The sequence below is a fragment of the Nerophis ophidion genome, linkage group LG25 (assembly GCF_033978795.1).
Source record: "Nerophis ophidion isolate RoL-2023_Sa linkage group LG25, RoL_Noph_v1.0, whole genome shotgun sequence".
NCBI lineage: Eukaryota > Metazoa > Chordata > Actinopteri > Syngnathiformes > Syngnathidae > Nerophis > Nerophis ophidion.
In genome coordinates, this window is record NC_084635.1 from 19,078,349 (window position 1) to 19,105,824 (window position 27,476).

General features: G+C 38.8%; 1 protein-coding gene across 18 annotated transcripts in view; it reads left to right on the forward strand.

The window, feature by feature from the left end:
* tjp1a (tight junction protein 1a) overlaps window positions 1–27,476 on the forward strand; it is a 310,964-nt gene that overhangs the window by 241,912 nt on the left and 41,576 nt on the right. For 9 of the 18 annotated variants that reach the window (XM_061887095.1, XM_061887096.1, XM_061887099.1 and 6 more), the window contains exons 3-12: window positions 4,493–4,549; window positions 5,658–5,782; window positions 9,251–9,353; window positions 9,460–9,790; window positions 9,960–10,063; window positions 12,824–12,992; window positions 13,066–13,198; window positions 21,430–21,566; window positions 23,760–23,865; window positions 24,208–24,358. In XM_061887095.1, coding sequence (XP_061743079.1) covers window positions 4,493–4,549; window positions 5,658–5,782; window positions 9,251–9,353; window positions 9,460–9,790; window positions 9,960–10,063; window positions 12,824–12,992; window positions 13,066–13,198; window positions 21,430–21,566; window positions 23,760–23,865; window positions 24,208–24,358 — 1,416 coding nt within the window. Of the gene's footprint in view, window positions 1–4,492; window positions 4,550–5,657; window positions 5,783–9,250; window positions 9,354–9,459; window positions 9,791–9,956; window positions 10,064–12,823; window positions 12,993–13,065; window positions 13,199–21,429; window positions 21,567–23,759; window positions 23,866–24,207; window positions 24,359–27,476 lie in introns of all 18 variants that reach the window. The other 9 variants (XM_061887093.1, XM_061887101.1, XM_061887102.1 and 6 more) reach the window with 2 other exon arrangements.

Sequence of the window (27,476 nt, forward strand, 5' to 3'; positions counted from 1 at the left end):
CATGTATCCATTGCTTTCGTCCTCTCCAAGGTTCTCATAGTCATCATTGTCACCGACGTCCCACTGGGTGTGAGTTTTCCTTGCCCTTATGTGGGCCTACCGAGGATGTCGTAGTGGTTTGTGTTGTGGTTTGTGCAGCCCTTTGAGACACTAGTGATTTAGGGCTATATAAGTAAACATTGATTGATGAAATGATATATATGACCAAACCATGCGGATATTATAGGTGGGGGAAAATTATCGATTCTCCGATGCATCACGATTAGAACATGGGTGGTTCACGAATCGATGAATAGGTGTCCAAACATCAAATATTTATGTATGTTAAATAAAGTAATAGACGGTTCTAAAATGAATGAATTGATTAACGTGGACCCCGACCTAAACAAGTTAAAAAACTTATTCCGATGTTACTATTCAGTGGTCAATTGTAAGGAATATGTACTGTATTGTGCAATCTACTAATAAAAGTTTCAATCAAAAATGCGGCATTAGTGCTAATGTTTTTTAAATGTTAGTTCTAAGTTTGGTTACAACTAACCAAGGGAGAACTGTTTGCTAATATTCTTTTAACGTAATGTGTTAGCTGGGTCAGTGTGGCGGACACACGGAGGAGGGAGGAGAGGACAAGCTATGTTAGCCGCGTGCTAAACTAGTTTGAATGTGAATTTGTAAAACAACAAAATAATAAATTAATTGTACACTTCAACAGAAGGGTAATAGGAAGAGAAAATTAGCGTGTTGATTGATAAGTCATGAGACAATAATATCCACACAGTACGGCAACAGTCGGTTAGCCATTGATATGAGTGAGCAAATTGACGACTTGTCTTTGAGCCGCAAGTTTTATGGCGACTGGGGCCAAAGTGTGCAACTGTGCATTCATTCATCCATACATCCTTTTTTTACTGCTTGTCCCATTCGGGGTCGCGGGGGTGCAGGACCCTATCCTAGCTGCATTCGGGTAGAAGGCGGAGTACACCCTGACAAGTCGCCACCTCATTTTGAACATTCTGTGGTTTTAGAAGGCACAACATTTTAATCATAGATGCCTGCTAAACAAGTAGTTCAAAAATAGTTTATTTATTTTTTTCACTTAGCAATCTACTACAGTTCTTACGTATATAGTCTACCACATATACATTACAAGCCAGAAGTTTGGACACACCTTCTCATTGAATTAGTTTTCTTTACTCTCATGACTATTTACATTGTAGACTGTCACTGAAGGCATCACAACTATGAATGTGGAGTTATGTACTTAACAAAAAAAGGTGAAATAACTGAAAACATGTTATGTATTCCAGTTTCTTCAAAATAGCCACCCTTTGCTCTGATTACTGCTTTGCACACTCTTGGCATTCTCTCGATGAGCTTCAAGAAGTAGTCAGCTGAAATGGTTTTCACTTAACAGGTGTCATAGTTTGGATGCCTTCATTGACAATCTACATTGTTAATAGTCATGAAAATAAAGAAAAGACATTTAAATCAGAAGGTGTGTCCAAACTTTTGGCCGGTACTGTAAATCTAAACTTTGTCCACTAAATACCTGAAATGACACAATACTGCACACATCGGTAGCCAAAGAAGGAGCCTATTATTGATATTATTAATCATGAAATGTAATACATTTAGAATACATAAAAATAATAATATACAATATACTAACAATATCATAATTACATACAATATAATTTATTATAGATGTATAAATAACCAATTTATAATTGAATCGTAGCTGCCCAAATGTAATCGCAATTGAATTTTGAGGTGCTCAAAGATTCTCACCTTTACTGTCAGCATAAGCGCTACAGCTGGTCGCGAACCTGATCGGCCCTGGATCGAAGTGGGTACTTGGCAAAAGTAAGGAGAGAAAGCTATTTCAAGTTTGTTAATGCATTTGTTGTTCAAGCCTATGAAAACTTTCCCAATTTTGCCATTCGTAGCGACAGTAATAACTTAACGTCTTGTGTGTCTTCAAATTTCTGTTAGGGCATGTGTGTTTTGCATGTTTTCGCCGTGTTTTTATGAGTTTTCTCCGGGTACTCAGGCCTCGTCCCACATTTCACAAAAATGCAGTTAGGCTCATTGGAGACTCTAAATTGTCCATAGCTATGAATGTGAGTGTGAAGGATTGTGTGTCTATCTATACAGTATGTGCCCTGCAATTGGCCCGGTTAATTTTCGTTAGCCTGTCAATGAGCCTGTCCATTATACGTTAGAAGTAAGCTAGCGACATTAGATCCAACTTTTATCCTGTATAATTGTTATATACCGTAATTGTCCAAACTGTGTTATTTAACGTGATTCCAACATGTATGTGCACTTCATGTGTATATGGAATGTACTTTTTTTTGTGAAGTAAAGTGAATTATATTTATATAACGCTTTTCTCTAGTGACTCAAAGCGCTTTACATAGTGAAACCCAATATCTAAGTTACTTTTAAACCAGTGTGGGTGGCACTGGCAACAGGTGGGTATAGTATCTTGCCCAAGGACACAACCGCAGTTACTAGGATGGCGGAAGCGGGGATCGAACCTGGAAGTGAAATGAATTTGAAGTGAATTATATTTATACAGCACTTTACTCTAGTGACTCAAAGCGCTTTTACATATATAAGTTACATTTTTAAACCACAGTGGGTGCCACAGGGAGCAGGTGGGTAAAGTGTCTTGCCCAAAGACACAACGGCAGTAACCAGGTTGGCAGAAGCGGGGCTCAAACTTGGAACCCTCAAGTTTCTAGCACGGCCACCCTACCAACCGAGCTATATCGCCCCACATTTGTGTGCTTATTTTACATGTAGTGTTTTCATTGTGTAAAAAAACAATAAACTACATCAAGTTTTTTTTTTCCATCTCCGTGTTAAAAGACCGTTTACATATTTGGCAAACTAAATTCAAATATTCAGGGAGAGCAGAATATAGTCCGGCCTGCGTTACATTTTACAATAAGCAGCAATAATTGAAAAATAGAGCAAAACGATATAGGATAAGAAAACATATATGTTAATTTCTTGTAACTAATAACACATATTTGTTTTTATATACATATATAAGATTTGCTTAGCTTTTTTAAAGAAAATATGTGCATCATTGCTGATTAAATTTATCAGACATCATATACTGTATATGATGACAGCACATTGGTCACACCCCTAGCCACACCGTCACCACCACAAGTATATTGACAATCAGGGAAAACCCCTGAATTATACCACCGTCTGTTGCATTTTCTTTCCGACATTGGAATGGGGTTAAATGTATTAATGATGAGAGCCGCAGTATCAGTAATGACTATAGGGCTGTGTTGTGGTGGTGTTATCACAACACTCATGTGGCTAAATATTGCAATGTTATTTTGAAGGCCTGATTATTAAGGTGGTAATTAATGTGCAGTCTGCCATGCGCAGTGGTGTTGGTATCTTCTCTTCTTCCTTAGTCACATTGGACAGTAATCCGCATTTCGCCGCAGACAGCTGCAGCCTCACTCCCTTCAGGCAGACACAACCGGCAGAAGTGGTGCTTCATCAGCTGGAAGGGAGCAATGTAGAAATTACATGTAAAGGAAATGCATGTCACAAGGAAATGCATGTCACTCAGTTAAAATGTTAGTTTCAGCCCTAATTATCACATTGTTGCAAAGAGCCTCATAAGTAGGAGAGAGTACATTAAAGCAAAAATAATGTTTATTTTTGCTTTAATGTACTCTCTCCTACTTATGAGGCTCTTTGCAACAATGTGATAATCATGCTGATAGAGACCATGTGATGTTTGAAATTTTGAAAATGAGTGAAAGCAATACATAGATGCTCGTTTCATGTAAGATTACTCCTTGACAGACAGGTCGCCACATTAATTCATCTTTGCTGCAGCTCTCTCTGATGACCCAGCCAGGAATAATATGAGCATGTTAACTCTGTTTTTGAAATCACTCTCAAATCTCCCGAGACTACTTACTCACGCTGCTGTCATTCAAAATATTTTAACGTATGGACTTGAGGGTCTCCAGTCATGCAAATTAACAATGGAGATTGCCTACTTTTATACTATTCATTTTTTGAGAGGGTTTTGATGTCTAGTGTAGAGCAAACCAATGTCCATCCGCTCACACTTAATACTCAGTGACCTTCTGCGTGTAATCACATTTCTTGTTTCGTATGATGACTGTTTTTTATGCAAGCCTGCACAGTAACTTAAGTATGAATGATATCAAGTGGATGTGATGTAATTCTAATGTAATGTATTTATACTTGTTATTTTTTGTGTGTTTGTGTTTTTTAGAGGCTGCATTCTTTTTAATTGTAGTGTAATGGCTGTTATTTTCTGATTTATAGCACAAAACTTTAACTACAAAGGTCAATGAAGATGTACCAAAGAAATGCAAATGACATTAGTTAATAGCTTTCCAGTTATTTTGATACTCGACAATATTATCTATCTGCGAATCATATCATAATGAACACTTGCATCTTGTTTATTCTGTTGCAGAGTGCAGCGATGGAGGAAACAGTCATCTGGGAACAGCACACAGTGACCCTTCACAGGGTAGGTGTTTACAGCACCATAATTCACTAAGCAATTAATGTTTTCTATTGTCTTTTTTAGTCTTTCCACCAGTCTATAGTGTCTTAACTGCAAGGTAGTTGCTCTCATCTCCCTCGATACTACACTATGTCCTCTCCCTAATCATGTGTCTTCCCTCTGCTTACTGAGAGGACCAGCTGTAGGAGCAGGATGTATGGTGCTGGAACAATAGTTAGGGAGCCCAGATGGCAGGAAACCAGGCTAAGGAAGACCGGCATCAGCATCCACTTCCTTACAACTTATTTTCTCTTCCTTCCTGCTCAGGGCAAAGCGGGAACTGTATGACACTCTTATTTTTTGTTCAATGTCGTCAAATTTCATTGCCATGGACTACACCCATCAAAGCCCAGTTGACGAGATTGTTCACTATGTTAGGTATCAAAATCTGTATTGGCCTACATACACTATAAGCAAAAAAAAGTTTTGGGAGATTTGGTTTTTACAACAAAGGAAGAGAGGATGGAAAAACATGGAGTAGGTCCAGACTTACCAGCTTTCTTTTAGTTGTTATCTAAATTGTAGTGTGGTGTTAAGGTCAGGGTTTATTCGGTCAGGGTTCTGTGCAGACCAACAGATCTTTCACACCAAACTCTTTTAAGGGTGCATTCATGACCCTAGCTTTGTCCACTGGGGCACAATCATGTTGGAGGAGAAAATGCCCTCCCTTAACTGCTCTCATAAGAGCTATATACTACACTATGTCCTCTACCTAAATAAAACTGAAACTTTACTTTTATCAAGATACTGCATCTGCCCTCAAGTCTTAGGGCGCTGCACACTTTGAAAACCCCTAGTGTGGAGTACCTGTCTAGACTGGCCCGGTTGTTGTAATCTAATTAGTTAGCCGCTTTAGTGAGGCTGAAGGAGAAGCGCGTTGTTGGCTGCAATTCCTAGATTTCTGGCTCACCTCTGATGCTGCGGGGGAAAGTTTACATCACATGGCCAGTTCCCTTCGAGCTGCAATACATTTCCAGTTAACTGAAAATAACTAATAGCTATATTGACAATCTTCTTTGATAAGGCATGTTTTAAATGTATCAGTGTTGAACGTCGTTCTCTGTGTGTCCAGGCTCCTGGATTTGGGTTTGGTATTGCCATCTCGGGTGGGCGAGACAACCCACACTTCCAAAGCGGTGAGACCTCCATTGTAATATCTGATGTTCTAAAAGGAGGTCCGGCTGAGGGATTGTTGCAGTAAGTATTTTTCTCTGATCAAGTTGTTTAACCACATCAGTATTCCATATTTATGCCTTTTTTTGTGGCGGCCACATATTTGTACCTCCACAATTATATTTAATTTGTTACACCCTCTCTCATAGACTCATTAAAAATGGGTTGTCTAAATACAATTTGAAGTTACAACTTTATTGCAGTAAACGACAGAACTTTGTTTTTTAACACACCTTTTATTAGGCTGCCGTTATTGATCTTTTTAGTTATCAAGTAATCTATCAATTAATTTGTGCGATTAATCAAGTAATTAAATAAAGTACACTCTATAGCAACTCTATAACAAATGTTCTGTTTCTCACAGCCTTCATTCTTTTTTCTAATAGATGCACATTATCATCATTAAATTTGTACTTTTAAAATGTGTGTTTTAATAAAAAGAAATAAATAAGCCCTCCACCGTTCGGCGCCACCCAGATCACTGCTCTAACACACCATTTTTCTCATGTGTGCTCCATTGCAGCGGCTGTGCAGTATCAATTCCGAGCACTTCATGCGGCCAGAATTGTATCACTTTGTTTTAGTTGCATTCATTACACAATTAATCTAAGCAACACAAAATAAATCAAAGCTTTTCTTCGAATCAAATTAATAACTCTAAGCCCTAACTTCATGCACACCTGGTCTACCAGAATATGAAGACGTGGTATCAGTTTTCCCAACCTAGCAACTTAGTAACTACTGTATTTTCCACCCCCCGCGATCTCCAAAAAAGGGAATAAGCGGTAGGAAATGGATGGATGGATAGTTCGCGACAGTATACATTTTAGAAGATAAAAAACATTTTTTTATATAATACCTGCACCGGACTATAAGCCGCATATATATACGTTGTGAAATGAATTATTTACACAGAAAACTTTTAAAATCATTATTTACATACCTTAATCGTTTCCAAACGAAGCCTGTAATAGGACAGTAAAATGGCTGATCAAACAAAACAGAAGTCATCGTCATGGACCCACTAGCTGTGGAAGCTAGCTCTCCAATCAGCTAAACAGACACGATAACTCCTTGGTGGCGTTTTAGTGAATTTACTGAGGAATTTGTGAAACTGAAACAATACAAGAAGAATGCCATTGTAAGTTAACAATACTAAGACAGACCCATGTAAACATATTAGTATATTAGCTAATGCTAACAATGCTAGCTTGAATACATTACGACAGTGCGTACACATATGCTTTAAATCAGTGGTCCCCAACCACCAGGCCTCAGTCCGGTACCGGTCCGCGGACCGATTGGTACCGGGCCGCACAAGAAATGTAAAAATTAAAAAAAATTAATAATTATTAAATCAACATAAAAACACAATATATACATTATATATCAATATAGATCAATACAGTCTGCAGGGATACAGTCCGTAAGCAAACATGATTGTATGTCTATGGAAAAATAAAAAAATAACCCCCGGTCCTTGGGACAAATTTTCAAGTGTTGACCGGTCCGCAGCTACAAAAAGGTTGGGGACCACTGCTTTAAATCACTCCTACAGACATCACACATGGGATGGTATAGTAAGTATGAATTGTTTTAGTGATATTGCAAAACATAAAAACTTTGCTTGGGGTAATGAGTGAAGAATCCATATGAGTAGAAACGCTATAAAGACTCAAAAGCGGAAAGCCACTTGTACTTCCAAAACAAATTACTAAACCAAAGGAAATACTGTAGACAGTCACCCCGAAGCACCTGCATTGAGCAAAATCGTCTAAAAGATGGCACCATAGGACAAACAGTAACACATCTTTTCAGTGTCTTTGAATGTGTTTTTATGAAAATTATTTGCATTACGGCCGTCAGCAAAGAAAAATACATAAATGAGCCAGACCGTTTTATAAGCCACTGGGTTCTAAGTAGGAAATAAGTGTACTGTATATTTAGTATTTAGACTCAGCCAGATCGTCTTTTTCAAAATGTTATGGTCTTATTGGACACTTTGGAGATTAACATGAAAGCACTTATTGCTCTTAATGAGCAGTGAGTCCTTCTGTAAATATTAAAAGCATTCAAATATTTGTGACATAAAGAAACACAAAATTATTTGACAGAAGGAAGGTGACGCATCATTGCCAATTATTCAAATGATAAGATGATGTTTTTGCCAATGCAACCTAGTGCCACTGATAGATAACAATACTTTGAAAAAATCTAAAAAAAATGCACATACAGTGGAACCCTTTTAAGTTGGCAATCTGTCTCAGTCAACCAACTCATCAAGCCCTGGTCCATTGTGTTCTTATTAATGCTAATAAGTGCCCACTTAAGCCGATGTAGACAACTATTGTTGACAGAAAATTAGAGACCAAAGTAGTCACTTTGTCACTTCTTTAATAATATCAATCTGTTTTTTCCAATGTGTTGTAATAATTTTAAGTGTTATTATATTTTCTGTTTTACTTACTTTTTTTTTGCATAAGAAGATTTGTGGTTATGTCAAACACAAATAAAAACAAATATATTGTTGGAGGGGCCACAGGAAAGGCACTTCCTCCTACTTTCAAAGCCTTGGCATAGGACTATTTCTTGGCGGTTGAATCCCCTGCTATTCTTGTATTCCTATTCTACAACTAACAGTATTCACCCATGAATTAGTGAAGTCAATTATATTGATATAGCGCTTTTTCTCCAGAAACTCACAAGGGCTTTACATAGTAGACCTTTTATCGACATCTAAGTTATATTTAAACCAGTGTGGGTGACACTCTGACCTGGGTAAAGTGTCTTGCCCAAGGACACATTGGCAGTGACAAGGATGGGGGAAGCGGGAGTCGAACGTGGAACCCTCAAGTTGCTGTCACAGCCGCTCTACCATCCGAGCCACGCCGCCCCAAATGTCGCACAAATGGAGTAAAGTTGTGCTGTTGGTTGAAAAACAGTTTTGTATCACCCTTTCACTTCCTATCTCTGGCAATAGTCAGGAGTAAATCTGCAATGAACTAAAATTCTTGTTTTTGTTGCCAACTGCTCATGTTAACGGGAGTCAGCCAATTCAAGGGACGTCGACTTTAACAGGTTGCACTGTAATTGCTTCATATAAGATTCTACAAGCCTTGGCAAAATGATGACATCACCAGACTTGGAGGATGTCCACTCAGTTGTCTAATTCTGAATAAAAAAACAACCATAGTTATTTTGAATGGTAGCGCTTTGGCTTTAAGGAGCACTAAAAGAAATCCAGATCAAGTAGTATGAAAAAAACTATGGCATCACTAAATTCTAAGAAAACATATGGAATTTTCTTTAGGTATCTGTTTTTTTATACAAAATTAAACAACTGAATGAACATCCTCCAAATCTGGTGATTCCCTATTTTTTTTACCAGGGGTTGTATGAGGTTCTCATTTTCTATTGCATTATTATAACAGTATGTTTACATTCCAGTAAACTACAGCTATCATTAGTGAACTTACTGTTTGATTTTTCCAGTGAAAATGACCGCGTGGTCATGGTCAATGCCGTTTCCATGGACAATGTGGAGCATGCATATGCTGTGCAACAACTACGCAAGAGTGGCAAAAATGCAAAGATAGTAAGTTTGACATTTGGACTATTCTCAAGGATTTCCCTAGGATTCATGTTCCGAAGAAATTTGTTATTTTGGTAAAATACTGTTTACTGTCGAATTTCATTTTCAGACTATTCGTAGGAAAAGGAAAGTACAGATCCCTGTTTCTCGGCCTGGAGACCGGGAGACCATGTCAGAGCATGAGGAAGAGGACAGTGATGAGGAGGAAGGCTATGACCATCACAGTGGTCGTGTTGCCCAAAGTGCCCCAAGTGGTGGAGCAAGTGGAGGCACGAGCAGTGGAAGACGACGTAACCGTGAACGTAGCAGCAGCGGTAGACGAGATCACAGTGCCTCCCGGGAGCGAAGTGTCTCACCGCGCTCTGATCGGCGTTCACAAGCTTCTTCTGCTCCTACCAGGCCTTCTAAGGTCACTCTTGTCAAGTCGCGGAAACATGAAGGTGGGCAACACAATGTCCAAGAACTGTATGTTTGGGCCACAAGATTGTTATAAAATTCACACATCCACATTTGATGTTATAATAGCAAGACTAATTTTTTAATCTGTTAACAGCCATCACTTGATTGTCTGCTAAAATTCCATGTTTTGCATTTTAACTTTGAAAGCAGAATATGGACTGCGGTTAGCGAGCCATATCTTTGTGAAGGACATCTCTCCCGAGAGCCTTGCTGCCAGGGATGGGAATATCCAAGAAGGAGATGTTGTTTTGAAGGTGAGATAATAGCAAGTACCGGTACTAATAATAATGAATAGGCTCTGGATCTTTCTGTGTGGAGTTTGTATGTTCTCCTCGTAAATGCATGGGTTCCCTCCGGGTACTCCGGCTTCCTCCCACCTCCAAAAACATGCACCTGGGGATAGGTAAATTGGCAACACTAAATTGGCCCTAGTGTGTTAATGTTGTCTGTATCTGTGTTGGCCCTGTGATGAGGTGGCGACCTGTCCAGGGTCTACCCCGCCTTCCGCCCGAATGCAGCTGAGATAGGCTCCAGCACCCCCCAAGGCCTCAAGAGGGACAAGCGGTAGAAAATGGATGGATGTTGGTTAAAAAAAAACCCAACATGCACTTCTTCTGTTTTAACTTGTGCTGTTTTTGTCTGACAAATACACCACATGGTGTGGTTCTTATCAAACCCCAAGGTTTAACCCCAGAGGTCGGATGAACATTAAAGCTGCTTTATGTCACTGGCCTAAATGGACCGTTTTCAAACTTTATGCGGATGCCTTACTTTCTAAAGTGTTTAAAACACCATATCCTGTTTGGCAACACTAAATTGGCCCGAGTGTGTAAATGTTGTCTGTCTATCTGTGTTGGCCCTGCAATGAGGTAGTGACTTGTCCAGGGTGTACCCCGCCTTTCGCTGGAGTGCAGCTGGGATAGGCTCCGGCACCCCCCGCTCCCCCAAAAAGGGACAAGCGGTAGAAAAATGGATGGATGGATCCTGCGCTCTTACAGCTTTTAAGAAGCAATGACATAACTTCACCTGCACTTAACAGGGGCATGCGCATTAATTGTGTGTGTTCGCTAGTGATAGCGACTTGGATAGCTAACGTCAGCCTTAGTATATTCTGTCATAACAACAACATGACTGCAAATTGTTTATTGCTTCTCTTTTGTAGTTGTGTGCGCGCCCTTATGTTGACAATACAGGGTGAGTGCAAAGCCTAAATGTCAAACAAATTCCAAGGGCCGACAAGAAATTTTTATTCAATATAATTAGTAATTGTGTAAAAATATAGTTACCATTGTCCATTTCATTTGAGCAGATCCATTTACATATTTTTAAGATACCATCTTCATTCTTCAAAATGGTTGCAACAATCACAACAGTTTTGTCCAAGCATGCGGACAATGTTGGATTTCTCCAATTCGTAGCATTTTACTGGTTTTTAATTTTTAGAGCTGTCTTCGACTAAGGATTTCCATCAGTCGACAATAGTAAAAACGGACCAATATTTACACTTTCTCAACCTCAAATAAAAAGGTTATCACACCCCAGATTAACAAATAAAAACAGTACAGATTGGATAGTTTAGCCAAATGTTGTTCCCGAAAAGAAAGTGTTTCCACCTGCCTTTTACTATTTTGTCCTGTGTGTTGTATTACTGTATATTTTCCCAAGTTAATAATTGTATCAGTTCTGGCATAGTTCCATGAAGACGACCAAACTGGACTATCTAGAAGAAGTAAAACAGTCGTATTTGTTTATGTTTACAAAGTCCGACAATTCGACTGCAAGTTTGAAAGTTAAATCAGACACCTCCAAATCGAGTTGTCTATTAGTTGACTATTATAAGACTTAAATTTTCATTTTCACATTGCTTTTCATTGACACACTTCCCCCAGAAGAGTCTGCCTCAAGCTCGGGAGACATAACAGAGGGTAAAGTTAAGAAACTTAACAAAAAAGAACTAAAGTGACATTGTCTCTTCTCCGTGTAGCGACTCACAACTATGCATTCTTTCGCCTGGGAATTTTTATGCGCACATATTGTAACTAGTTTTCTTTTTGTTTTTGTAAAGTATAAATCCTTTACCTTTTGGGAGTACGTTGTAACACAAAGACCACCTTTATGTTTTTTGGGTGAACTGACGGATTACCAATTAGGGGTGTGGGAAAAAATCGATTAGAATTTGAATCGCGATTCTCACTTTGTGCGATTCAGAATTGATTCTCATTTTTAAAAAATGTTTTTTATTTTTTTTATTCTTTATTCAATTTTGTTTTTTTAATCAATCCAACAAAACAATACACAGCAATACCATAACAATGCAATCAAATTCCAAAACCAAACCTGACCCAACAACACTCAGAACTGCAATAAACTGAGCAATTGAGAGGAGACACAAACACGACACAGAACAAACCAAAAGTAGTGAAACTAAAATTTATATTATCAACAACAGTATCAATATTAGTTATAATTTCAGCATAGCAGTGATTAAAAATCCCTCATTGACATTATCATTAGACATTTATAAAAATAATAAAAAAGAACAATAGTGTCACAGTGGCTTACACTTGCATCGCATCTCATAAGCTTGACAACACACTGTGTTCGATATTTTCACAAAGATAAAATAAGTTGTATTTTTGGTTCGTTTAATAGTTAAAACAAATTTACATTATTGCAATCAGTTGATAAAACATTGTCCTTTACAATTATAAAAGCTTTTTACAAAAATCTACTACTCTGCTTGCATGTCAGCAGACTGGGGTAGATCCTGCTGAAATCCTATGTATTGAATGAATAGAAAATCCTTTTTAAATCAGGAATAAATCGTTTTTGAATCGACAAATCGTGTTGAATTGAAAACAAAATAGATATTGAATCGAATGGTGGGACACCCAAACATTCGCAGCCCTATTACCAATGCTTCCTAATTTGGATGGTTCTGTAGTTGCTCATGTACATTGTAGCTTACAGCCAAGCTGTGACCTAATGCCGATCCACCCCCTCTCCATCACCAGATCAATGGCACAGTTACTGAGAACCTATCTTTGATAGATGCCAAGAAGCTGATTGAGAGGTCAAAGGGCAAGTTAAAAATGGTTGTGCAAAGAGATGACCGTGCCACGCTACTAAACATTCCTGACTTGGATGACAGTATTGGATCAGCCAATAACTCTGACAGAGATGGTAAGTTAAACCTTGTACAATACAAGCTTTTTTTCTTTGTCTGTTGTATAGAAATTGTATTTACTTTTTGCAGACATTTCAGAAATACATTCGTTGACATCAGACCATTCCAATCCCTCCCATGGCCGCGGTCGATCACGCTCACCAGACAGGAATGAGCCATCTGATCATCTCCGGCTCTCAACTCGGCAGATCACCAATGGCAGGTAACGCAAAGTGCTGATTTAAACACGTGTGCTGCATCTGTCACACAGGCGTGGTGATCCATCCACACTTACACTGCGGCACACGCATGCATCTTTTTTTTTTCACCCACAGGTTGTGTGCTGACTTTGCACCAAGAATGCATATTTCAGTAGATGAAGACATAGCATGCATAAACCATTAAACTCCCTTCGGACTGATCACAGACTTAATATGCCTCACCCACACTTTGGGGTCTTGGGATAAGGCAGGCTATTGATCCTCTTCTCGTTTATACCAGCTTCTATGTTTGATTAGAACTTTTATCGGCTAAATCTTGAAACCATTTTAACCGACAAAGAAGCAACTTTACACTCTGCATGGTTGTCAAGTCTGACTTGAAGCTTAATGCGACTGTGCAAAATATCAGTTAATATTAAAAAAATATATTTGCCACTTTCATACAATTTTTTTACCAATACTATTTAATAATCTAACATTATAATTTAGTCGCTGCACCGCATTTTCCTTTTGTTGCAGAAAAGATACACATGCAAGGCAAAAAATGGGGTGCCCTGGCCAACAGACTAGATTTCTATTTAGCAGTTTGATGCCAAGAATTATTTTTTAGAACTCTCCACTGAAAAACGACAAATTAAAATATCTAGTTGGCGGGCTTGAGGATAGCGAATATAGCATCCCTGGGGGGTAAAATAGCCTTGTCAGTTTTGTAAGGGAGTCATGCGTAAGTAGTCACTGGCTGAAACAAAGCCAGTCAGTGTTTTACCAGTTTGCTCACTGGTCAGATCATAGAGGATGATACAGTATTTCCATTGTTGTGGTGAAACTAGACAAAGGATCACTGTACAGAAATTCTACGTTGCTTATGCCTTTTTCAAGTAGTATTTAATTTGGTGTTTTTCAGCTCGAGGAGTATGTCAGTAGTAGTGTAATGGTACACATTAAGGGTGAAACAGTTGACAAATGTCACTGTTTGGATCTTTGGATCACAGTTTGTGATGACATTTTTCGGTTTGGTTCGGTGTTTCAAGAAACCGTCATAAATGGGTTTAAAATCAATTATGTCATGTATCAATAGATAGCTGTCAACATTTGGTATTTTCCGTTCAGTAGATCTCCTTCCATGCACTTTTGTCTAAACTTGGCACCAAATTTTAATGTTTGGGTAGAGCTGGGCGATTTGAACCAAAACTGATACCAAGGTATTTTTTGTTTGAATACCAGTATCCAATATATACCAGTATTTTAAATAAAACATTTTCAAAGTGCTTAAGATTGCCTTAGTGTTTCATGGCTAGATAACCAGCGTTGAGAGTGTTCAGATTATTTTTGTTGTAAGTTTTAGGTAATGTGTTGTTTATTCTTTAAAAAGTAGTAAGTTAGCCATTACTATGTCAAAGGAATTTTTGTTTATGAATGTTAGGTTTATATCTTCACGCTTCTGCGCGGGATAGATGGAGCTTTTAACCCGCTCACTGCGGTGAGAGCCGCTGGCTGCTAAATTTATAACTACTTTTCAGCCAACCAGCCACTACACTGCAGTATCTTACTCCGCACAAGCTATGGATAGAGGCACTTTTAAACCGAGTTGTAGTTAAATATTTTACACACGGAGCGAGCAGCAGAGAGGAGCTATCTTTATCTTCTGTACTAAGTCGCTAACAGGTGAACAACATACAAAGATGAGATTAGTGATAAAGTTACTACCAGGTGTATGTGTTGTAAATTTAATTAAATTGTAAATTGGTGTATGTGTGAATAAAGCTGTAGTCACTCACCAATCGGCAAATGCAGTCATTGTCCAAAGCATTGATCACTCCGATGTCGAACACTCATCAGCGCGCCGTCATTTAAAAAAAAGTTTAATGCACAGCACACCATTGCGTGTCATAGTGCGTCAGAGAGAATCCTTCGTAAACACGCAAGGGGTCGGCGGGCGTGAGGCGAAGTGGAAAAAAAGCAGCTGCTCTGTGCCTGTCAGACGTGAGGAGAGCAAGCGGCTGTAACAAAGCGTCAACATATACGATATACTGGTGTAGCGATATTGTCCCAAATACATATCACTTTCTAAAATGTACCGGTATTAACTATAAAACCGGTATGTGGACCAGCCCTAGTTTGGGGTTAGGTTCTGTGCCGTTGAGACTCTCAGGACGGCTTGCAGGTGTTCATCTATGAGATGATACTGAGGCGCTGATTTAAAAGATAATAAACACTTCATTCTAATATATCACAAATGTGCAATATGCCAGACATCTTCAGAGATCATTTGAGAGTCATTGAATATGTACTTACAGGTGATTGATCGGATGGGAAAATGGAAGGCAATGTGCGCACTTTAAGTGAGACAGTTTTACATTCTTTTTTATCAAAGTGATTGTTGATTAACCACCTCCTCGTCATCCTTTCTACATCCAAGCAAAAGCTATAATATTTTATTTTAAACACAAAAACATAGTTACTTCAGCAAAATCTGGGAGTCTTTCGCAGAACCTGGAACAGTTGGCAGGTCTGTCAAAATACAGACCTATGCCACGGATACTCTGACTGTTTGTTAAAAAAAAGTCAGCTTGCCATGTTTCCAATCCACATTGCCTGCTTTTCCTTTGCCTCATTTTGCGCAATGCACATGCCTATGATTTGGATACAAACGCACACACACCCACCCACAAACTGAGTAATAAAAACAGAAAACATTTATGATTTGAACGACACTCGTTCTTCCAACTGTGTCAAGTCAAGTGACAGATCAGAATTTATACATACTGTATTTTTCGGTTTACGTCGCTCCGGAGAATAAGTCGCACCTGCCAAAAATGCATGATAAAGAAGGAAACAAACATATAAGTCGCACTGGAGTATAAGTCTCATTTTTTGGGAAAATGTATTTGATAAAACCCAACACCAAGAATAGACATTTGAAAGGCAATTTAAAATAAATAAAGAATAGTGAACAGGCTGAATAAGTGTACGTTATATGGCACATAAATAACCAACTGAGAAGGTGCCTGGTATGTTAACGTAACATATTATGGTAAGAGTCATTCAAATAACTATAACATATAGAACATGCTATACGTTTACCAAACAATCTGTCACCCGTGATCGCTAAATCCCATGAAATCTTATACGTCTAGTCTCTTACGTGAATGAGCTAAATGATATTATTTGATATTTTACGGTAATGTGTTAATAATTTCACACATAAGTCGCTCCTGAGTACCGTATTTTTCGGACTATAAGTCACTTTTTTTTTTATAGTTTACCCGGGGGTGAGACTTGGCCAAACTATAAAAAAAAAAAATTGTTTGGCCAAGTCTCACCCCCGGCCAAACTATAAAAAAAACTGCGACTTATAGTCCGAAAAATAAGGGTAACTGTTCCATACCAAGTACACATTCATTTATATTCTTAGTCATTGTGTTATGAAAATAAACTCCCTTAAACAATTTGATACTGTATAAAAAAGAAAAAGAGAACAAGTTACATGTGCACAGTGGATGTAAACATAGTCTCTAATGAGGGACAATGTGATTTTTGTTTATTTCAGTTAACTTTTTTGCTGTTGTTTATATTTCCTAAATGTATGGCATATTATTTTGGCAGTGCATCAAAAAGGAAAGCAATAACCATGGAAGGCAAGTTAGACATTGTAAAATTCTAGTGTAAATATGACGACCAACATTGGTGGCAATAAAAAAGATCCATGACCATTTACACATTTGCTGGCAACCAGTACAGGGTTTAGCTTTCCCCCACTGTCAGTTGTAATAGGCTCCAGCTTCTCTGTGACTCTGAACAGCATAAACATAAAAAATTGATGTATGGAAGGTAGGGGTGTAATGGTACACAAAAATTTCAGTTCGGTACGTACCTTGGTTTAGAGGTCACGGTTCAGTTAATTTTTTGTACGGTAAGAAAACAACAAAATATAAATTTTGGGGTTATTTATCTACCAAATTTACCAAATGGCTTTATCCTTTTAACATTGCTTTAAAAAAAACTGTGTGTGATGGATGTTGTTTCCCTTCTGTTTTTGTTATTTTCTCTTCTTTATTTATTTGTCAACTGTATAAAGAGACACAAAATACATGTCAAATAAACACTACTAAGTAAATACATTCCTATAAATGTTTGCTGCATAACATGTTTTCACACTGAGGTAGTTAAAAAGCTCCTCGGCGGCAAGGCCCCGGGGGTGGATGAGATCCGCCCGGAGTTCCTTAAGGCTCTGGATGCTGTGGGGCTGTCTTGGTTGACAAGACTCTGCAGCATCGCGTGGACATCGGGGGCGGTACCTCTGGATTGGCAGACCGGGGTGGTGGTCCCTCTCTTTAAGAAGGGGGACCGGAGGGTGTGTTCCAACTATCGTGGGATCACACTCCTCAGCCTTCCCGGTAAGGTTTATTCAGGTGTACTGGAGAGGAGGCTTCGCCGGATAGTCGAACCTCGGATTCAGGAGGAACAGTGTGGTTTTCGTCCTGGTCGTGGAACTGTGGACCAGCTCTATACTCTCGGCAGGGTTCTTGAGGGTGCATGGGAGTTTGCCCAACCAGTCTACATGTGCTTTGTGGACTTGGAGAAGGCATTCGACCGTGTCCCTCGGGAAGTCCTGTGGGGAGTGCTCAGAGAGTATGGGGTATCGGAATGTCTTATTGTGGCAGTCCGCTCCCTGTATGATCAGTGTCAGAGCTTGGTCCGCATTGCTGGCAGTAAGTCGGACACGTTTCCAGTGAAGGTTGGACTCCGCCAAGGCTGTCCTTTGTCACCGATTCTGTTCATAACTTTTATGGACAGAATTTCTAGGCGCAGTCAAGGCGTTGAGGGGTTCCGGTTTGGTGGCCACGGGATTAGGTCTCTGCTTTTTGCAGATGATGTAGTCCTGATGGCTTCATCTGGCCGGGATCTTCAGCTCTCACTGGATCGGTTCGCAGCCGAGTGTGAAGCGACCGGAATGAGAATCAGCACCTCCAAGTCCGAGTCCATGGTTCTCGCCCGGAAAAGGGTGGAGTGCCATCTCCGGGTTGGGGAGGAGACCCTGCCCCAAGTGGAGGAGTTCAAGTACCTAGGAGTCTTGTTCACGAGTGGGGGAAGAGTGGATCGTGAGATCGACAGGCGGATCGGTGCGGCGTCTTCAGTAATGCGGACGTTGTATCGATCCGTTGTGGTGAAGAAGGAGCTGAGCCGGAAGGCAAAGCTCTCAATTTACCGGTCGATCTACGTTCCCATCCTCACCTATGGTCATGAGCTTTGGGTCATGACCGAAAGGATAAGATCACGGGTACAAGCGGCCGAAATGAGTTTCCTCCGCCGGGTGGCGGGGCTCTCCCTTAGAGATAGGGTGAGAAGCTCTGCCATCCGGGAGGAGCTCAACGTAAAGCCGCTGCTCCTCCACATCGAGAGGAGCCAGATGAGGTGGTTCGGGCATCTGGTCAGGATGCCACCCGAACGCCTCCCTAGGGATGTGTTTAGGGCACGTCCAGCTGGTAGGAGGCCACGGGGAAGACCCAGGACACGTTGGAAAGACTATGTCTCCCGGCTGGCCTGGGAACGCCTCGGGATCCCCCGGGAAGAGCTAGACGAAGTGGCTGGAGATAGGGAAGTCTGGGCTTCCCTGCTTAGGCTGCTGCCCCCGCGACCCGACCTCGGATAAGCGGAAGATGATGGATGGATGTTTTCACACATACACACAGCCCATACAATAGCATGTAAACAGTGCTCATAAAGTTGTGTAAATAGTCGTACATAGCCCATGTAACACCCAAAGCCACACATAAATAAGATGTACATGTGGAATGGTTGCAAGAGGAGAGACACAAACATTGCACCCTCCCCTAGAGGAGTGAGCTAGCTGCAAATAAGCTGCGTCCCGGTACCAAAATGTATTTCGATACTTTTCTAAATAAAGGGGACCACAAAAAATCACTATATTGGCTTTATTTTAACACAAAATCTAAGGGTACATTAAACATATGTTTATTATTGCAAGTTTGTCCTTAACTAAAATAGTGAAAGTACTCGACAACTTGTCGTTTATTAGTAAGTAAACAAACAAAGGCTCCTAATTTAGCTGCTGACATATGCAGTAACATATTGTGTCATTTATCTACCTATTATTTTGTCAAACTTATTAAGGTCAAGCGGTAGAAAATGAATTATTAATCCATGTGTTCATTTACCGTTAATATCTGCTTACTTTCTATTTTAACGTGTTCTATCTACACTTCTGTTAAAATGTAATAATCACTTATTCTTCTGTTGTTTGTATAGATTTTCTATCTATATATTTTCTATACATAGATTTTCCATAAATAGATTTTATATATATAGATTATCTGTATATAGATTTTCTATATATAGATTATATATAGATTATCCCAGGTTTTGCCAAAACACAAATCTTTTACACATTTATGCTAAAAAATAAATAAATACAAGCTAAAGCAGGAGGACAAGCTATCGTGGCACAGTACTATTTCTATTTCACGGGCACACGACGTCTTTATGTTACTCATAAAACAGACACAGGACTTACAATGTTTCCAAGGCACTTTGTGGGAAGAAACAACAAACTTGGAGTTTCATGTGTAAACGAGTGAGCGTCTGACTGTCGCGCGGAGACTATCGGAAACTAGAGGAGGGAGCAACTCGCCTTCAAAATAAAGGTCCCTTCTCATTACCTGATAATGTTACGTCACAACATGGAAACTCATTCGGTACACCTCCGTTCCGAACCGAACCCCCCGTACCGAAACGGTTCAATACAAATACACGTACCGTTACACCCTTAATGAATGGATTTATATGTATTTTTTGTACGATATGATGTGTTTATCTTTTATGTGGCTACTATAGTGTTCAATTTTTTGTCAAGTCTTTTTTTATGTAGCATTTACAATACATTATCTCATTAGCACATGATGCAGAATTTCTAATCTTGCTAAAAATGTATGCATATTGCTATTAATTTCCCATTTTATTTATTTCACATTGCATGTAAATTCTAATTTCCATGCTGTGGTTATGGCCAAAGAGGTAGAAGAATAAATAACAATATGACGGTCACTAGACTGTGACGCAAGAGAATGTTTTATCTCTCCGTTTCAGAAGGATGAAAGGAATTTGACATACTTCCCACAGTGCTTTGCCTGGGAGCATATGGTTCGTTTAACCTGATTGGCTGCAGGGCTTATATGCATTATTGTCCCTTGGACAAGACACTGTGTCGTGTTTTTGAATGGGCCAGACCTTTTCAAACTATCTGCATGCACAGTGTCCTCTACTGAGAAGTTATTTTTGGAATAGGCCAACAAATACATATATTCTGTGTATCTGGGACTTCCATTTCAAATCCTCCAATTAAGTGTCATGGTGCAGCATACCCAGAGATGTGTGTGAGTAGTTATTATTTTTTGTCTTATTGTCTTTGTATTTTATATTTATTAAAAATATAAAATGACTAGGTTTTGTCACTTTCGCTCGTATTGTAGATGTCTTTACTTATGTTATGTTTAACTTTGGATGTACAGTATGTATTGAAATGTGTAGATTGTAACGGTAGGTGTGAAATACTAGGTTAGTTTTGTATTGGTAAAAGTTTAAGTGGTAGAATATGGTTTATCTTGACATAAACAAGGCAAATATTCAGTCTGCTTTTTTGAAAGTCATTTACAAAAGGGTCTGGGTGAGTACAGTTTAAGAGCTGTTCTAGAAGCAGTCATGTGATGAGATTGGAATTTAACGATTGTTTTAAGTAGCACAGCCCTTTCTTCTCTCTCGGCTGCTTGCCTTTCTCTAGTCGCCTCTTTCCCCTCCACCTTGTTCTCATACTGACACAAGCATACACACACACACACAAGCATATCAACCTTGTTTATTTTTTTCCAGGTTCAACAGGAAATTGAATTACGTTTTTTTTTATAGAGTTGGGGTTTCCTTTTCCCTTGCTGTATACTTTGATTAGAACCAAAATAACATCACATTCCAATAATAATCACTTACACATATTTACAAAAGATTTACATGGGATAAACATGGACATCCAACCAGAGAACAATTTTCAAAATGTACTTTTCTTGTTTTATAGAGTACAATTAAAATAAATATGAGAATAACAGCGACAAAAAGTTGTCATGTATAAACTCACAGCTTTGGTGTCAGTCCTAGACAACATGAAGCTTCCAAATGTAATGTTTGCTATTGTCGATTTTTGATGTTTGTTGTGTTCTTTCAGCCATCGGAGTCGAGATGAGGAGCGGTCTAAACCAGGAGCCATTTCAACATCAGTCAAAAGTTTGGATGATGGGGTCTTGTCTCAGGCTAGTGATCAAGCCAGCTCCAGAGATGACAAACAGTTACCTCCACTGCCTGGTAGTTTTTTTTTAACCTGTAGACTTTATGGGAAAATAGTCATTTGAGGAAATACATAAAACCAGGGGTCTCCAACTCAATTTACCTTGGGGCCACTGGATGCAGATACTGTGTGAGGCTGGGCCGCAAGAAAAGATTTCTTAAAAAATCTAACATGCTTTTTTTTATGAATTCACCTTCTACGAATGGCTTTCCCGCCCTAGCAAGATACTTGCCAACCCTCACGATTTTGCCGGGAGACTCCTGAATTTCAGTGCACCTCCTGACAATCTACCGGTGCAACATTTCTCCCGAATTTGTCTCAATTTTCACCCGGCCGACATTATTTAGGGCGTGCCCTGACTGCACTACCTTTAATGTCCTCTACAACAGTGGTTCTCAACCTTTTCTCAGTGATGTACCCCCTGTGAACATATTTTTAATTCAAGTACCCCCTAATCAGAGCAAATAATTCTGGTTGGAAAAAAAAGAGATAAAGAAGTAAAATACAGCACTATGTCATCAGTTTCTGATTTATTAAATTGTATAACAGTGCAAAATATTGCTCATTTGTAGTGGTCTTTCTTGAACTATTTGGAAAAAAAGGTTAAAAAAATAACTAAAAACTTGTTGAAAAATAAGTGATTTAATTATAAATAAAGATTTCTACACATAGAAGTAATCATCAACTTAAAGTGCCGTCTGTGGGGATTGTAATAGAGATCCATCTGAATTCATGAACTTAAATTCTAAATATTTCTTCACAAAAAAAGAAATCTTTAACATCAATATTTATGGAACATGTCCATAAAAAGTCTAGCTGTCAACACTGAATATTGGATTGTTGTATTATTTTTTCACAGTTTATGAACTTACATTCATTATTTGTTGAAGTATTATTCAATAAATATATTTATAAAGGATTTTAAAATTACTGCTATTTTTTAGAATATTTTTTAAAAATCTCACTTATCCCTTAGCATACCTTCCAGTACCCCCAAGGGTACACGTTCCCCCATTTGAAAACTACTGCTCTATAACATGTCATCGCGTCCGCGTTTACATCACACAACCTGCGTGCCGGCTCTATAACATGTTGTATGAGGCTTGTGCAGATCCACGAGACTGGCTGCAAGACATACTTGATCAACAGCCATACAGGTCACACCGAGGGTGGCCGTATAAACAACTTTAACACTGTTACAAATATGCACCACACTGTGAACCCACACCAAACAAGAATGACAAACGCATTTCGGGAGAACATCCGCACCCTGACACAAATTAAACACAACAACAAATACCCAGAACACCTTGCAGCCCTAACTCTCCCAGGCTACAATATACACCACCTCGACCGACACAAGTAGGGGGGTGGGGGGTTTGGTGGTAGCGGGGGTGTATATTGTAGCCCGGAAGAGTTAGGCTGCATGGGATTCTGGGTATTTGTTCTGTTGTGTGTAAGTTGTGTTAAAGTGCCAATGTTCTCCCGAAATATGTTTGGCATTTTTGTTTGGTGTGGGTTCACAGTGTGGCACATATTTGTAACAGTGTTAAAGTTTTTTTTACGGCCACCCACAGTGTGATCTGTATGGCTGTTGATCAAATATGTCTTGCAATAACATATGTGCGTTTTAAATAGCCAGATGCAACATATAACTGGGCTTGCACGCTGTTTGTACAGGATGTAGAGGGCGCTAAAGGCAGTGCCATTATGGCACCCCCTGAATATTGTTGATTGGGTAAAAATCGACAGGAATTCGAGAGAATGGATGCCATGAAATTCAAGGGTCTCCCAGGAAAATTGGAAACTTTGGCAGGTATGACACTATCAAGCGGCATTCATATTAAACTCGCGTGCCGCACCAACATTAAATTGTCATATCAAAGTGCGGGCCGCAAAATAACATCTCGCGGGCCGCAATTGGTCCGCGGGCCGCATGTTTGGGACCCCTGCATAAAACACACATAAATGGGACCTAAAGCAAGACAGGTGTAATGGAAATAAAACATAAGTCATTACCTTTTAGTAGCGTTGTCTCAGTGAAAGGGTGCATTTTTTTATCATCTAATACTCAACTAATAGTGATTTGTTAGACTATAACGTTTGATACCCTAAAATAGTTTATGATATGAGCACAGCCTGTCAGCAGCACCATGCCTGTGTTTTCTTTCGTGTCTCAGACGGTCATTATTTTGTTTGTATTTTGGCAGAACCAAAGCCTGTGTATGCACAGCCTGGCCAGCCTGATGTGGACCTGCCAGTCAGCCCCTCTGATGCACCTGTGCCCAGCGCCGCTCATGATGACAGTATCCTCAGGTCAGTATCCTCTATGCTCACGCAAAGCGCAGAATAACCCATCCTAAAAAAAACTGGCATGCATGGCAAGGGAAAATTTACACACCTCTCCTGACGGCATAAATAAATGTCAGTCAGGCAATCTTGCTTTTTTATCACCTATGTGCATATATGCTTTGTCCCTGTGAAGAGTATTTTATGAATGAGCAGATTTGAGTCATGCGAAAATCGTCAAAATCCTGCTAAATGCCACACATGGATTAGGATTTAAATCTAGATCGAACACAAGATGGCACTTTCTCTTTTTAAATTCACATTTGATTACCTTTTTTCTGTCATCTGACTACCATTTTCTTCTCTTAGGCCAAGTATGAAGCTTGTCAAGTTCAAAAAGGGAGAGAGTGTCGGTCTTCGCCTCGCTGGAGGGAATGACGTTGGGATTTTTGTAGCGGGAGTTTTGGAGGACAGTCCTGCAGCCAAGGAGGGGCTAGAAGAAGGAGACCAGATTCTCAGGGTACTTAGCGACCAAATCTCACACACACCTTCAAAGTTACTCATTCTGTTTGGAGGAACCTGATTAGACTACAGTGGTACCTCAATTTACGAGCATGATTAGTTCCATGAACAAGTTTTTAACTCGGAACACATGTATCTCAAAGACGTCCCGTTTATATAAATCAACTTTTTGCATGCTTGGCCCTCCCAAAACACCACAATTTCACATGTAACATGCTTTTAAAAAAACAATTAAAAATGTTTTAGATAATAGATAATGTTTGAAAAGCATTACAGTAGCACAGGGGTCGGGAACCTTTTTGGCTGAGAGAGCCATGAAAGCCAAATATTTTAAATGTATTTCCATGAGAGCCATATAATATTTTTTTACAGTGAATACAACTAAATGCATACATTTTTAATTAATAACAATAGTTTTAGAGTACAATAAGTCTATTATTATTTTTAATAACATTTTTATTCTGAAGCTAACCAATAATAAATAAAATACTTCTTGAACAGGTGCGGTAGTAAATGGATGGATGGATTAAAATGCATGAAAATGTTTTATATTTTGAACTTTATTTTTAACACTGTGATTACCAGCAAAATTATTAATTACTTATCGTGTTAAGCAGTGTCAGCTATGATTTATCTGAGAGCCAGATGCAGTCATTTAAAGAGCCACATCTGGCTCTAGAGCCATAGGTTCCCTACCCCTGCAGTAGCATGTACTACAAACAACTACAGTCTTTTTATGTAACAATGTACTACCGTGAAATTCCAGACAATAAGCCGATACTTTTTTCTTCCACTTTATAAGGCGGTGCGGCTAATTTGTGGATTTTTCTCAGACAAGAGAACATAAAAAAAATAGTAAAAGAAAACAATACTCTTAGAAAGTCTCTTTTTGATTGTGCTATGCCGCCTTTTTATGGACGAGTTCGCTCACTGCAGGTGTCCTTCCATTTACGGTTAGTGCTTTGTTTTTTTGTCTTTTTTTTTAACCGGAGTGCCGTTTGGCTTCCAGCCGTGCATAGCATGTTTTACCCATATGGATTATTAATTCATAACTCCAAGCAACTTTTGTAAGTTTTACAGCATAACTAAAACTACTACTATACTGACTAAACCCTCCCATGTGCGATGTCTGTAGGAGTGTTTTCATGCATATTCGTACATGCTATCTTAATGAAAAATAGAATGGACTTTATTGTCATTATTTTTACATATAACAAGATTAAGGACTCAAATTTAAGGTGCGGTAGTGGGAACAAATATGGTATAGAAATAAATTACACAAGGTAATAAATATAAAACTAAGAAATTAAATAAACAGACAACCATCCAATTAAAATAACAAGCAATCCTGTACAATATACAAAACACTATACAAAGTACTGTACAATATACAGAACAAGACATGAGTACCGGAGTAATAAATAACAATCAGTGTAACCAAATCAATGTAATGACGCTCAAATTATTTGTGAGTTAAGTAAGTTGGGGTACCACTGTATATTGTTGACTGTGTTTACAACATTGGCAAATACTATATTTCAGACAGTGATTGTGAGTGCATTCAGTTGAAAAGATTAAATAACCATCCATCCATCTATCCATTTTCTCTCACGCTTCTTCTACCAAGGGTCAAAGATTGAGCTGTAGCCAATCAATTCCACTCACTTTCAATGTAGACTCTCCATTAAGTGTTTTATTGTAATGTAAAAGGTAGCCACAGTACCTGGAGAAACCCCACGCAAACTCCACACAATATGTTTCAATGATACAAACATTGATGATGTGCTAACCGCGAGGTCACGCTGCGGTTTAATGACACATCAATCACAAATGTGTATCATTTAAAACGAGAGATATCTGATTGAATCTGGCAAATGAAACTGACATAAATAAATTTGAGGTGTTTTTAAGGCTAATGTCGTCTGTCTTCAGAACACTAAAGCTGTTGTTCCAAACAATTTAGGCCGTCTCTTTACTGAACCATATGTCGGAATTATTCCAAATAAAAAACTGAACAAAAAACTCCTCAAGCTACATTGGCATACATCAAAAGTGCCATCTGTCACAGGCAGATAAATGGGTGGCAGTGTAGAAGAAAATTGGGTTCCCTCCAAAAGCTAAGGACTGATTCACATATAACTGATTTAGTTTTCACATTTTTCATCTTGTGAGATGGTCGATACTTTGATACTGTCGTTAACTAAATGTGATTTTCCAAATCGTATCATTGTGGGAGGAACATCTGGTGGCAAACCAACGTTAGCTGCCCACACTAACTTTAATGAATCAATGGGACTCCATCACCACAATAGCTCGGGGAATACAGTACAATGTACTTTATCTGTCAGTCTGAGTCATTACCAAGCCGTGCCTTTGGGTTGTAAGGCTCCCCTTGTGTCCAGTGTGAAGACACAATAGAAGTTGTTCTCGCTCCCTGACCCCGTGAACAGTCGTCTTTGTGTTTTACTGAGCGCCCGTTGACTGTCTGACGCAGACACGATTGATGTCAGCTTCTCAGTCATTTCATTGCATTTTTGTTACCTACAATTAGGCCTGGGCCGATAATATATTTTGCTTGATGATATATTGTTCTAGAAGTTATTATTGATAAATTATGTTACTGTCAGCATTATTTTGAGATCTAATTAAGCTCTACAATGTAATCATAATACATATTAATAATAACAATTAAAGTATTCCTTCCAAACGCAACAAACTTTGATTTGTCATTTTTGTTATTGTATTTGAAAGGTCAGTAACTTTCAAAGATCCTAAATAAGTAAACAAACATTAAAATACAATTGATTCTTAATCTATGTTCGCAAAAATTGCAGTTCAATAAATATTAAACATTTTGAAGTGGCATTTTTTTTATCCCCAGTTAAAAAAAACTGGGTCAGGAGTGGGAATGCACTGATCTGACAATTTCATCTGACGGTTATCATAATCACCATTGTGTTATTATTGAATGTGCTCTAACAGTACTTAAACACATTGAATTCTTTGAACCAAGTAATTAAAAAAAAAATAGAGACACTTTTAGAAAATCAACTTTTTTGCATGTTTTGTGGGGTTTTTTGCTCCACGAGAATGTTTTAGTCTTAGTGTTTTATGTG